Genomic DNA, 14,661 nt, shown 5'->3' with positions numbered 1-14,661 from the left:
TTTCAAGGTGATTTTAACATGGTGGCATTCTTTATATATTTATGTTTCCAGACTTTCATTCCATTTTATCATTAAAAAGTTAGGAGTCAGTAAGAATTTAAAATAAATAAACACATTTTTCAGCATGGATGCATTAAATTGATCAAAAGTGACAGTAAAGACATTTATAATGTTACAAAAGATTTCTATGTCAAATAAATACCATTCTTTTGAACTTTCTATTTATCAAATAATCTTTAAAAAAAAACTATATAACGATTTCAACAAAAATATTAATCAGCACAGCATAAGAAACCATATAAGTTAAAGGAACACTCCACTATTTTTGAAAATTTTTTTAGGCTAATTTTCCATCTCCCCTATAGTTAAACAGTTGCGTTTTACCGTTTTCGAATCCATTCAGCCGAACCGACGGAAAATGAAAAGTTGCGATTTTCTAGGCTTACGGCAGCAAAGTTCCTTGATTATTATGCCGGAATGAGAGTATAGTTCCTAGCCATATCGGCCTAGAAAATCACAACTTTTCATTTTCCGTCGGTCTTAGTACACGATGTAACTACAGAAGCATCAAGTTTTAAATAGGAAAAATATAGAAACTCTTTGGTCATTTTTGAGCGAGATGCTAACGGTCTAATCAGATTCAATTATCTATGCTAAGCTACAGCTAAAAGTGCAGCCGCCAGACCCGGAGATCGGCTGAATGGATTCGAAAATGGTAAAACTCAACTGTTTAACTCTAGGGGAGTTGGAAAATGAGCCTATTTTCAAAAATAGTGGAGTGTTCCTTTAAGTTTTTAAGAAATGTTTCTTGAGCGGCAAATTGGCATATTCGAATGATTTCTGAAGGATCATGTAACATTGAAGACTACAGTAATGATGCTGGAAATTCAGCTTTGCCATTACAGGAATACATTACATTTTAAAATATATTAAAAAATAAAATGTTCATTTTAAATTATAATAATGTTTCATAATATTACAGCTTTTTTCTAGGGATGCATTACTGGAACGTTATCGGTTATGGAAAAATTATGCCGATGTGCTGTATGATATGACTGTATTTTCTCTTCTGGTCTCATCTTAAGACTGAATTCTTATTAAACAAAACCCAGCCATGTAAGTAGCTGTGTGTGTGTGTGTGTGTGTGTGTGTAAGTGTTAAAGATGTTTGTGTAGTCAACTCATCCCTCGCTCCTCAGCTCCTCATAGGGCGGTCCCCATGGTAACATTCTCATGGGGACTTTGCATTGGCCAGCCCTCGTTATTGTTTGTCACATCAACTTTCTGCGTCCTTTTTAACCTCACCTGAGCTACGGTGAAGTACCTCTACACCTGCAGCAAAAAAATGAAAACTATTGGATAGGAGTCTTCGTTTCATTACAAGAATGTGTTAATATCCTGATATGCTCTTGGGATACTCCTTCAAGTGGATCTTTAGTTGTTTTTCGTAGGTATAAACTCTCTTTGTGGAAGCAGTGAGATTATGGAATTTGTTTCTTGTCAGATTATAGAATAAATATTGCTTTGACTACAGTAAAGAAGTTGAAAATGATTATTGTGTGTGTTTATATAAAATGAAATGATTGTTGTCTGAAACACTCACTCTCTTACGTTTGACTGCCTCCCTGTGGCTGTGCTCTGTAATTTATTTTTCTTTTACTAAGAGGACCTCAAAGTTCATAGGAGATTATAATCAATCTCTCTGAGCCAAAACTATTTGTCACAGTTCTCATTTGCAGATCAAATCTCCTGTGGCTGAGGACACTGTGTACTGAAATATCAGAATCGGAAGAGAGGATGTAATTATTATTAAATGATCTGGCTGAATCTTGAGTAATTGAGTTAAAGTTTCTGTTATTTCTGTGTGCTGTTGTAGGTCACGGGGCCTGACCAAATTGAAGGAGTCCTGTTCCCATGAGTCTCTGCTGAGTCCAGGCAGTGCTGTTGAAGCTCTGGATCTGAGTATGGAGGAGGACGTCTACATCAAACCTTTACACAGCAGCATTCTAGGACAAGACTTCTGCTTTGAGGTACAAAACATTATTCCCTTAAAATCTCATATCCAGTAAACACAATTAGTAAGGTCTTGGTAAAGTCATGGAAATTGGTCAAAAAGAGTGGGAACCTGTTTGACATACCATGATATATGAATATGTAACAGTGTTGCATTGCTCTTTTGTAAGTCGCTTTGGCTAAAAGTATCTGATTAATGAATAAATGTAAATGCAATCAAACTGTACCATAGTATAACAAGACACTAGTAAACCACGGCACAACCACAAAATATTTTGGAAGGGTTATATTGAATGCAGTTCACTTCTTCATAACCTATGGTTTAAATGAATGATTTACTTTATGAATGAAGTCCCTCTCCTCGTGTAGGTGGCATACTCAGGTGGAAGTAAGTGCTTCAGCTGCTCCTCTGCTGCTGAACGGGACAAATGGATGGAGAACCTCAAGAGAACTGTGCAGCCTAATAAGGTGACCACCAGATGCTGTTTTTTGTTGTTGTTTTTTTTTAATCGATACAAAAGCATGCATGCTTGTTTTATACTTAAAATGAACTGCTGTGGGTTCAATCAGTGTCATTCCATCACCAGGACAACTGCCGACGGGCGGAAAACGTCCTCCGTCTGTGGATCATCGAGGCCAAAGATCTGCCACCGAAAAAGAAGTATTTCTGTGAGCTGTGTCTGGATGACGTGCTGTATGCCTGCACCACCAGCAAAACCCGCTCTGACTGCCTGTTTTGGGGGGAACACTTTGAGTTCTCCGGTGTGCCGTCCATTAAGAGCATCACTGTACACATCTACCGTGATGTTGACAAGAAAAAGAAGAAGGATAAAAACAACTATGTGGGCCTGGTGAACATACCAGTGCAAGGAGTGATGGGAAGGCAGTTTGTGGAGAAATGGTATCCGGTCAGCACCCCCACCACCAGCAAATCCAAAGGTGGAGGCCCCTCCATCCGCATCAAATCTCGCTTCCAAACTGTCTCTATCCTGCCCATGGAGCAGTACAAGGAGTTTGCGGAGTTTGTGACCAATAACTATACCATGTTGTGCTCTGTGTTGGAGCCCGTCATCAGTGTGAAGAACAAAGAGGAGATGGCCAGCGCGCTTGTGCACATACTGCAGAGCACGGGACGAGCGAAGGTACGATGCCAGTTAAGTTCTCATTTACATAAATTCGCCATAAATCACTTGTTTATTAATAAAACCTGACTGAACTGCTTTCATTAGGACTTCCTAACAGATCTGGTGATGTCTGAGGTGGATCGCTGCGCTGACCATGACGTGCTGATTTTTAGGGAGAACACGCTAGCCACCAAAGCCATTGAAGAATACCTCAAATTGGTGGGACAGAAGTACCTACATGATGCACTAGGTAAATGAAACATTTGTCTTACTGTATTAAGAGAGGGAGGAGAAAAGTTTGCTCATCAAGGCTTGTGTATCAAGACCCTTTACCTTATGCTTGTTTTTGCTTTGTAGGAGAATTTATTAAAGCCCTTTATGAGTCAGATGAAAATTGTGAAGTAGACCCATCGAAGTGCTCCAGCAATGAGCTTCCAGAGCACCAAAGTAACCTAAAGATGTGCTGTGAGCTGGCCTTCTGCAAGATCATCAACTCTTACTGGTAACTTTTTCAATTCCTAAAACTTGACATCATTTATGTTAAAGGGGTCATATGATGCAATTTCAATTTTTCCTTTCTCTTTGGAGTGTTACAAGCTCTTGGTGCATAAAGAAGATCTGTAAAGTTGCAAAGACTAAAGTCTCAAATCCAAAGAGATGTTCTTTATAAAAGTTCAGAGTGAGCCACACCTACCTAAAACGGCTCGTTCTAACACGCCCCCACATATCTACCTCACTATGTGGGAAGATTTGCATAATGCCGCCCAAATGTTCACACAAAGAAAGAAGGCTTAAATGTGGAAAATAATGTTTTTTTTTTACTTTAAACCGCATAAACACATTTCATTACACCAAATACACAAAATAATGTTATTTTTAGCAACATCATATGACCCCTTTAAGCATAAACTTCAATAGTAGCTAAGAAGAAATTTGAATAACAACAAAAACAAAGAAAAGAATATATGTAGGGTTCACGGTAATTAAAACAGTGATTTTCTTGTGAGCAATCTCCATAAAATGTTTTTAGAAATTCTTCTTCAGAATTTATGAGCAATTGGAAAAGTCTTAAACTGTTTTTCCAGACTTTATAAATTCAGATTTTACACTATCGTTCAAAAGTTTGGGGTCAGTACGATTTTTTTTTTTTAAGAAATTACTTTTATTCAGTAAGGATGTACTAAATTGATCAAAAGTGATCATTAGAATTTTTATAAAGTGACAATTATAAAAACAGTTATAACAATGTACAAAATTTCTATTTCAAATAAATTCTTATGAGTTCTTATGAACTTTCTATTTTTCTTTACTTTCTATTCAAAGAATCCTGACAAGAATGTATTATGGTTTTCACAAAAATATACATTGATAATAATAAGAAATACTGATTTCTGAAGGATCATGTGGCACTGTAATGGCTGCTGAAAATTTAGCTTTGCCATCACAGAAATAAATTACATTTTAAAATATACATAAAAAAAAAAAATCGTAGCTTTAAATTGTAGCAATTACAGACTCTGTGATCGTAAGAAATGTCTTTCAAAAACATGATGAATAACTGCCAACCCCAAACTTTGAACAGCAGTATATGTTTATGCAGTTCACAATGTTTCTACTGGTAACTACAAATACAACTACATTGCTCTTCTTTGTAGTTTGTTTGTATGCTCATGTTTGCAATCGCATTAGTTACATCCTAACCTGCTGCTGTGCTCTTGTCAGTGTGTTTCCACGGGAACTGAAGGAAGTGTTTGCATCATGGAAGCAGCAGTGTCATGCTCGAGGGAAGCAGGACATCAGTCAGCGTTTGATTAGCGCATCGCTCTTCCTGCGTTTCTTGTGCCCTGCCATCATGTCCCCTTCGCTCTTCAATCTCATGCAGGAATACCCAGACGACCGAACCTCTCGAACACTCACCCTCATTGCCAAAGTCATCCAAAATCTTGCTAACTTTGCCAAGTATGTCAGAAACACTCTTCATTGAGTACACAATGCTTACTTCATAAAATTCTAAATATTAAATAGTTTCAGGATTTTGAATGTGAAAATGGGAATTTGAGTCAAAATTATGGAAATCAGGTTAACGGTTTACATGACACTAACATAATTCTCATTTAATGTTATGTATTAATATTATAATTTTCTTGTGTGTGCAAATGCAGTCATCGTGAGACTCCAGTGTCTGTCTGCCTTAGAGCGCTTTCAGTACTTTTGAGTTTCTTATGTATTTCTTGTTCTCTGTTACATCAGATTCGGAAACAAAGAGGAGTACATGGCCTTCATGAATGACTTCCTAGAGCACGAGTGGGCTGGTATGACTCGATTTCTGCTTGAGATCTCAAATCTTGAGACCATCTCCAACACCCCGGGCTTTGAGGGCTACATCGACCTGGGCCGTGAGCTGTCGGTGCTACACTCTCTACTGTGGGAGGTGGTGTCTCAGCTGGACAAGGTACTGAAATCCCTCCAAACCATTATACTGCAACAATACCTCTTACAATGAAATCTGCCGTAGGCTTAAGTCTGGTTTTAGAGAGATTTACAACAGCTGAGCATCAATTTGTTGAAGAGACGTGACAGTGGGGGGGTAAAAACACACCTGCCTACCAGAGATGTTATGTAATCCTCTTGCACTCAGTAATTTCTTTTCATTAAAAAGTTTTAGACAGAAATAAATAGGACTTTCACAACATAAACAAATGCAACATGAATGGTACTCAACAAAAAATTGCAAAGTGCATATTTAATTATTATGAGTGCCCACGTCTCAAAATCAGGAAGCACGTTTCATACCTCAGAGGTATTGCCGCAAATGTCTTCTGTTGAGCTGTGTGCTTCATGTCAGTAATGCTTTATCCCCACTAAACATTGTAAGCTTCTAGCTGATTTTAAATGTTATCACCAACCTGATATTGCAGTACATTGACCGGCTGTGTTTGACCAAAAAAAAGCTTTGCACTTGTTTGCAGGGTTAATGTCATAACTCATTGTCTAGGTTAAGTTAGCCTCAAGGTTAATGCCCCTGTTTAAACTGGAAGAGTCTTGTTTAATGACATTGGACACAGCGCATTCACGCATCCCCACACGTCCTTTCCCTAACTCTTGCTGACCTGTTGCGTCTGGAGCATGGTTTTGTTTTGACTGCAATTAAAACCTCCCTGCACAATATTTTTGTTTCCTGCCATGAGTTAATTCATCAAAACCTTTCTTTTATCTTATCTCAGACCTAACCTTCTGTTGTTGTTTGGTGCATGGCCTGCATTTGACCATTTTTACCTCGTTTGTTTCTGTTTGTGGCTTTTGTCATTTTTGTAGAAGCATGTGTTTTGTTTTTTCTTTCATTTATCCCTAATTTGACTTTTTTCCTTTTGTTTTCTCCTCTGTTTACCCATGCCACTATCCATTCCACCCTTTCCTGTCCGACACACTGTGTCTCCATGGTAACGCTGTTCTACCATCAATGCATTATGGTGCCTACTATCTCGACCAACAAAAAAAAAAAAAAACTCCTGCCAACCCACCAATCTGCCATCTGCACCCTCAAACTCTCGGGCTCCGTGTGGTTGCCCTCTGTGGTCCATAATGTGGTTACCATGGTAACGCACCAACCCAGGGTGACAATTCCTTCCTGCAGGCGACGGTGGCTAAACTGGGGCCCCTGCCACGTATTCTTGGCGATATCACCCGCTCGTTGTCCAGCCCCACCCCCATCCAGCAGCAGCTTAGGCGCTTCCAGGACCATAGCTCCGCTCATGACATCAGTGGAAGTGTGTCCTCAGGACTGCAGAGAATATTCGAAGATCCAGCAGACAGGTAGGACATTGTTGGATTTCATAATTTTCTCTACTTTATCTATGACTCTTGCGCTATATTCCAAATCATCTAAAGCCATAATTGTTTGAGCAACAGACTGAAATTATTTGGTTGTTATTGCAAAATTATAGTAGTTACTCACTCATCCACAAGTTCAAACTTGGTGCGTTCCCGAAAGGAGAAGAACATCATTGGTTCTCACATGTACTGTAAAAGTGCCGGGTTTGAACTTGTGGAAACATGAACATTGTAAAGGGCTATTTCTGGTTAAAAACACAATGTAATGGATGTAGCGACATATCTTTTCTTCTGTATTGTGACGTACATCCGAGTGAAGCAGATTATCAAAAAGAACAACAAAAGTTAGGGTTGGAACTCTGTCATTTCACCGAATGATTGAGTTATGCAATGTTGATGATAAATTAAGAGGTCAAAAAAAAGAAACATAAGCATGGATGAATCATTCACAATAGATTGTGCATTTAGAAAGTAGATTTCATTTCATGCCAACTTTAAATGTTGAAAACATGTGGTGATTTGCATTTATAGCTCTGCATTGGTACATTATCTTTGTTCTAGTACACAGCCAAAACACTAAACAGTTTTTTCTCCAAAGATCACATTTAGAATTGGTATATCCGGTTAATAATGGATAAATTGATAAATGGATAAAGTCCCTGTCCTACATTTTTTTTTCTTTTTTGATAATACATTTCACTCAGTTGTACATCACAATTCAGTGGAAAAGATCTGTCCCAACTTCTGTTTCATCGCAAATTTTAAAAGGCTTCAGAACAGATGGCTGGCAAGCCTACTTATATTTCTCTGAGAAGGCCAATTGGTATCGGACAAGGAAAGACCACAATGCATTGTAAAACCAAAGTATGAATGAACATTACATTAGCACAAGTAACTTTCCAAAACCGCTGAGACTTGGACCATTAAAATAAAATGTGCAATATTATGACTGCATTATTCTCATATATTCATTCTCGTGTATCTTGTTCCTCAGTGAAATGAGGAGCATCAAATCTCCTGTCCAGGAGCACATGGAGGCCTTAGTCCGAGGGAAGCATCCTTTATTGGGTCAGCAGTCCTCCACTCACAGCATGAGCTTCTCTGACAAAGAGGAGCGAGACAGTCCACTCCCGAATGGACGCAGTATATCTCTAATGGACCTGCAGGACTCTTACTTGGCACAGGGGCATCCGGGTCCTAACTCTCTCAATGAAGCCCCACCTAGATTAGGCCGAGTGGGCTCTCAGGCCTCCATCGGCCCTGTCCCCCCTCCACACCTCCACCAGCCTCCCGTCCATCCGAAAGTTCCCCAGCTAAGGGACAACTTGCCTCAGAGTGCCCCGCAGGTGCGGCGCCCTATACACCCCTCCCTCAGCCAGCAGCGCAGCCTGCAACCGCTGTCTTTCCAAAACCCTGTTTACCACCTCAGTAACCTGCACGCACAATCCACGCACTCAACCCAGTCCACGCACTCCGCCCAGTCCCTGCAGCCAGACTCCAGCTCAGAGAACCTGAGCACAGGCAGCTCTCGGAGCGCCAGTCCAAGTACGTCAGGTGGCCGGGGAGCTACTCCCAGAGCACGGATGCCTTCCACCAGCAGTGTGGAGGAAGAACTCACCCGCAAAAGCATCCTGGGCCAGGAGACGCCTCCTCCCTCGGCACGCTGGCACCCTCCCCTTGCAGACCAGCACTCGGGAGCCCAGGTTGTGGTGGTACCGAGGCAGAGCAGCACAGGTACGGCACATATCGTGAAGGTGGAGCAACAGAGTCGAGGAGTGGGGCTGGCGGCAGGAAACGCAGGGCTGCGAACCCCGAGGTCGCTCCCTCACAGCACTTCCCTGCGTAGCAGCAGCAGCGTCAACACTGAACCCATGCAGCAGAGCGGCGAGAGATCCAGACAGCAGTCCACGTGTTCCAAAGACAGTTCGGTTCCAGGAGGACGAGGCACCAAACAGGTAAAGACTGAGAGGAGGAAAGAGAGTTTGCTTTATCCAGACATGTTTGAACCCAAATAAAGCTTTCTTTGCATGTGTCCCTAAGGTACAGTCACCTGTAGAGTCAGTCACCATGTCCCCAGTGGAGCGAACGGCAGCATGGGTCCTGAATAACGGCCAGTATGAAGATGAGGAAGAGGAAGGACTAAGCAAAGATGATGCCAAACATGTAGAGAAGGTACAAAAAGTGATAAGGAGAAATTGCTGCAAATATGCATTAGAGTTAGGTTTTAAGAGACCCTACTCTTCTTCTCTGAAGTACGAACAGGAAATCTCGAAGCTGAAGGAGCGTCTGCGGGCGTCTAGTCGGCGACTGGAGGAATATGAGAGGCGGCTGCTGGCACAGGAACAGCAGATGCAGAAACTGCTCTTGGAATACAAGGCTCGGTTGGAGGACAGTGAAGACCGTCTGCGCAGACAACAGGAGGAGAAAGACAGCCAGATGAAGAGTATTATCTGCAGGTGAGTGTATGAACCGGCAGAGTATGACCAAATTTACAGTATATATTAAGGAGTGAGAATTTTACACTTTTGGTTGCAAACCTCAAAATACAGTCTAAAATACAGTCTAAACATTTAGTAAACTGTACATTTGATGTTTAACAGTTTAGAGGTCAATATAATGCAATAAAGGCTCTTTTTCATTCTTTATTCATTTCTTAAGGTACTGATGTGTTTAAATTTTAAGTAATTTTTTCCTTTTTACCTTTAATTTGTCTGGTTCATATTTACAACATATAAACAAAAGTATCCAACTTAAAAACCTGCAATGTTAAAATTTATTTGTAATTGTAAAATAGGGTTTTTTGTCATTTGTGGCTCACAGGCTGATGGCCGTGGAGGAAGAACTGAAGAGAGACCATGCAGAGATGCAGGCGGTCATAGATGCCAAACAGAAGATAATCGATGCACAGGTATTGCAGATTACCATATTAATCAGCATGATAAATGCAAGAGAACTTTAGTGAGAGTTTGGAGATCATCTTAGTCTACTGTCTGGTTGTGAGGTGCTGGCCTGTCTGTGCTGCACAGTGGTATGCTTTGAACTCCCTGCTAAACCTCAGATGGTATTAAAGCAAACAGGCTGCTGACTGGCTCATTGTTACTGTGTCCTACTGAATTCCAGGTCGCTAATGGAACTGAGGTAATACCAGCAGGCAAGTACAAGCAGACAGTTCTGTTCCTGCAGAGCAGCTAGGCTTATGTAAGCGCACCCCGATCCAACACCCATGCCTGGCCTGAACCTTTGCAACACTCAGTCCTCTAAGCCATTTTGTTTCTCTCCACTTCAGAAGATCTAATAAAACAAGGGTTAAAGGTGAAGTGTTTAATTTTTCAATGTTAAAAGATGCTCTATCCAAATTTAATATGCAGAGATGACGATAACAAAAATGTATCATAAACAAAAATGTGTAATAAGTACAAAAAACAAATGTGATATAGGATGCAAAAAGTAAGCTAACCAAAAAAAAAGCAAAGAACTAGAAATGTTTAATTTTAACAAATTATAGCTTTGATTATATTATTAATGTTACATATAAAAAATAATTTATTTTTTTTATTAATGTTTAAAGGTGCAATAGGTGATTGTCTTCAGAAACATTTTTTGTTATGCTGGTTGAAAGTCCCGATAGCAATCATTACGTTAAGTTGTCTAAATGTATTTATCTGTATTTATACTGCCTGTCAACATATGTATCTGCATACCTCTGCGCACCCGGTTCGCGCACACAGGATACGTCATCAGCGCGTTCACGCACGCTGTGCACCTGGTCTGTGAGCGTAAATGCGTTCAGGGGGCGTGGCTTTGGACGGCGATTGCGGGGAGGATAGGAAGTTCGCTTTCAGTGCTATCAGGCTAAAGTTAGCATTTTCCGAGATCTCCTACTGCACCTTTAATTAATTATTAGATATTTAAATCCACCCAAAAATTAAAACTGTCATCATTTATTCACTCTCATGTTGTTCCATGCATTTCTTTTTTCTGAGGAAAACAAAAGAAGATATTTTGAAGAATGTTGTTAACCGAATGTTTCGATTCCCATTGACTTCCATTGTTTTTGTCCTGTGTGGTTACCAGCATTCTTCAAAATACCTTTTTTTACATTCCACTGAATAAGAAACTCACAATTTTGAAACGACATGAGGGTGAGTAAATGATGACAGAATTTTCATTTTTGGTAGACTTTCCCTTTAATCAATGTTTTAAAGGTTTAGTTCACCCCAAAATTTCTCAAGTACTTGATTTGTGTACTTCGTCCACCACTGCTTGAGGGTGAGTAATTTGTGGGCTAATTTCCATTTTTGGGTGAACTAACCCTTTAATATATATTATGTTTAATTCCTAATCAGGAACTGAAAAGTACTTCAGGCAGAATGAAACTCTTCGTGACACCATTAGTGGTGTAGAAATTGCACACTTTAACTTTAAACTAGATACTTAAATATGTTTGGATACTTAAACTTTTCAGTCGTAGCCTGGTTTGTCATTTCACTTTCAAAATTCTCCTCGGGGTTGTTGAACGCTCATGCTTTACCCACATTTCAAAGCTGTCAGAGCATCTTCCTGATGTTTAGTGTGATGCTATTGAGGAATGTGTGTTAATAGGGATCTCTCCTAGCAGATTTAGTACCTGGTATCTGTGAGCTCTAGCTTTGGCTGCAGTTTGTTTATTTTCCCTCCTTATTTTTGCCTAGTCACTTCTTGATTGCCCATGCTGCCACACTCCCAGCACTGTAGTCGGTGTGTTTGCACTTCACAAATTGCTACTGCCTTCTGCAGATAATTACTTAATAGTATAATGATGGTCTATCTTTTACTTATGTGGTTTTTGTCTGCGTCTGTTGCTTATACAGGATTTGAGTTGTCCTATTTTTTTGCTGTCCTTACAAACTTGCTCTTTTGCTTGTGTATGCTTTTGAAGACAGATTCTTGTAGCACATGTGATTGTTCACTTGCCTGGATTACACATAAAATATCATTTTTATTATATGATATTTGTGTATATATACACACACACACACACAAATATAATGTAATACACACACACACACATACACACACACACACACACACACATATATATATATATATATATATATGTTCTGTGTTTCTGCTGCTAAATCGCCAAGAGCAGTAATATTATATGTATATATGTATCCTTTAATTTGTTCAATATTAAGATATCTTAAATTTGATTTTAATGTGCTTCTTTCTCTCTCTTGCAGGAGAAGAGGATCAGCTCCCTAGATGCAGCTAACTCTCGGCTGATGAGTGCCCTCACTCAGGTGAAAGAGCGATACAGCATGCACAACCTCCACAACGGCCTGTCGCCCACCAACCCCACCAAGCTCTCCATCACTGAGAACGGAGAGTTCAAGAACAGCAGCTGCTGATTGGTGCTCATGGACTTGATGAGCTGTGCCGATTGGTGCTCCAAGACAGATCACCAGCACCGATTGGTCGAGTTCAACACGGACTGAGTACCTAGACTACATGCCTAAACTGACTGACTACTGTATACATGCGATTGCAAGGAATGTCTGGTTATTAATGTATATAAACTTTACCTAATATTGGTTATGTACAGAAATGCTACTGCAGAGGAGTGTTTTGAAATTGCGTGGGAGAGTAAAGCGTAGCATTGGTGTCAATGAGTTTGTGTTTTTTTTAAATACTGATTTACGCATAAATGCAGATTTAAGATTGCAAAAAGATTTTTAATTATTGCCTAAGATATATGAAGGAGATGTACATATCTTAAAATACAATTGTTTTAAAAGAAAATATGAAGAAAAGCACATAGGTATCGGCCATAGTTGTAAATGTCCTTAAGTTGCAGAATCTGACAGGCAGAAATAGATGAAAGGCAATTTTATGCACTCAGTTTTCTAACACAAGTTTTCTATATATATATTTTTTTTTATTTTATTTTTTTTTACATCTTGCAAAAGGTTATGACTGATTTTAGGTGACTAAAAGGACACAGTTAAGCCAGCCACAGTTCAATTGCAACAAATCTAGAACATGATATTCAATAAATTGAAATGCGTGTTCATTAATGTTACTAAAAATATGACTGAAGCAGTGGGTTTAATTAATTAAAATATTGAACTGAATTAACAAACTGAATTTTTATTTTGTCAGATATGTAGGATATTTTACTGCCATTCAAACCTAACCTAACTTAACTTTTTTTTTTTGGGGCCCTAATCTGTTTTATGTATCTGACCAGAGTGCTGTGAAACGGCCGATCTACAGTCTCACTGCCCTCTTGTTCTAGACAGCCTCACTGCCCTCTTTCTGATCCTGTTATTGTTTGTCAGCTTCTTTTATTGAAAGTCATTGTTTTTCCACTTTGTTCTCACTCTGTCCATATGAGCATCAATGCCTTTAACCTTTTGTGGCACAGAACTACTCAATGTTTGCTGTTCTCGTAGCGATATATTTGATGGTCAGTCTCAAAGTTGAAAGCTGAACATTGAATAAAGTTGGATTGTGGCCTCATTGATCCTGTTGTCTGTGTGTGACCTGAAACTGATTTATAATTTCTGCTTCCATTCATTTTGCCGTTATTGCACATTACCAAAAGAAGAGTCATTCCCATTAAAGATTATATTGTATTCACTATTGTATTGTTTTATATTACATTATTTTAATAGTTTTAAACAGCAAAGATGCATTGTTGGTCGGAAGTGACAGTAAAGACATTTATAATGGTTCAAAATATTTATTACAAATAAATGCTGTTCTTTTGAATTTTCTGTTCGTAAAAGAATCCTGAACAAAAATGTATCACGATCCACAGAAATATTAAGCAACTGTTTCAACACTGAAAATAAATGTTTTTTAGGTACCAAATCAATAACAGAATGTGTTGATTTCTGATGCGTGATGTGACTATGAAGATTGGAGTAATGGCTGCTTAAAACGTAGTTTTGCGATCTCAGGAATAAATTACATTTTAAAATATAAATATTTTAAACTGAAATCATGTTTCACAATATTACTGTTTTACTGGATTTTTTTTTGAATTACTGAAATAAATGAACTTTTCCACGACATTCTAATTTATTGAGATGCACCTGTAAATGTAGCCTTGGTGAGCATAAGAGACTTCTCGCAAAAAGCAATCTTACTGACCCCAAACTGAACTGAAACCTTTTGAACTGTAGTGTATATATAAAAATTAGTTTTTGAAACAATAGTTTTCATAATTGTACCCCAAAGTGGGTAGAATGTCATTTAACATTAAAATGAACAGAACTCAAGGGCATGGCCCCCAACAGGCCTACAAAATAATATTTTAATGTTACATATTTTAATATTTTACTTTGAACTGTGTATTAATTAAATTACTATTAAAGTTTGTCATTGCCACTGTCCGGACTCCGGATGTCATATCACCGATACACCAAAGGATAATGTATAGATATCCATTGTGATAACCTAAAATTAACCTTGGGCCAAATAAATAGGAACTAACATTCAATCAAATAAATTCAGTTTTCCTAATTTTGACCCCAAAATCTATATATGTTATCAATGATATTTATACTTCAATGAATCTGCGTTGCAAGGATCGATTTTGCACTGGATTTTAAGATACGCTTTCACGGTTGCGTCACTTCCTGTATGTGTATATATCTATATATATATCTGTGTGTATATATATATATACCAGTAGGTGGCGGTAAATG

General features: G+C 38.8%; 1 protein-coding gene across 1 annotated transcript in view; it reads left to right on the top strand.

Annotated features, from left to right (window-relative positions):
- Positions 1-13,714, top strand: part of LOC107678931 (ras GTPase-activating protein nGAP-like) — an 85,039-nt gene extending 71,325 nt beyond the window's left edge. The window contains exons 6-18 of the mRNA XM_016474332.1: positions 1,876-2,029; positions 2,382-2,480; positions 2,600-3,154; positions 3,242-3,386; positions 3,494-3,638; positions 4,859-5,095; positions 5,387-5,588; positions 6,771-6,949; positions 7,962-8,922; positions 9,008-9,139; positions 9,221-9,423; positions 9,788-9,875; positions 12,190-13,714. Coding sequence (XP_016329818.1) covers positions 1,876-2,029; positions 2,382-2,480; positions 2,600-3,154; positions 3,242-3,386; positions 3,494-3,638; positions 4,859-5,095; positions 5,387-5,588; positions 6,771-6,949; positions 7,962-8,922; positions 9,008-9,139; positions 9,221-9,423; positions 9,788-9,875; positions 12,190-12,357 — 3,268 coding nt within the window. The 3' untranslated portion in view covers positions 12,358-13,714. The remainder of the gene's footprint in view (positions 1-1,875; positions 2,030-2,381; positions 2,481-2,599; positions 3,155-3,241; positions 3,387-3,493; positions 3,639-4,858; positions 5,096-5,386; positions 5,589-6,770; positions 6,950-7,961; positions 8,923-9,007; positions 9,140-9,220; positions 9,424-9,787; positions 9,876-12,189) is intronic.
- Positions 13,715-14,661: the final 947 nt, after the last annotated feature.

This window comes from Sinocyclocheilus anshuiensis, unplaced genomic scaffold, assembly GCF_001515605.1.
Source record: "Sinocyclocheilus anshuiensis isolate Anshui unplaced genomic scaffold, SAMN03320099.WGS_v1.1 scaffold1576, whole genome shotgun sequence".
Classification (NCBI taxonomy): domain Eukaryota; kingdom Metazoa; phylum Chordata; class Actinopteri; order Cypriniformes; family Cyprinidae; genus Sinocyclocheilus; species Sinocyclocheilus anshuiensis.
Note: the sequence above shows the minus strand (reverse complement) of the source record. Positions and strands in the feature narration are given on the sequence as shown.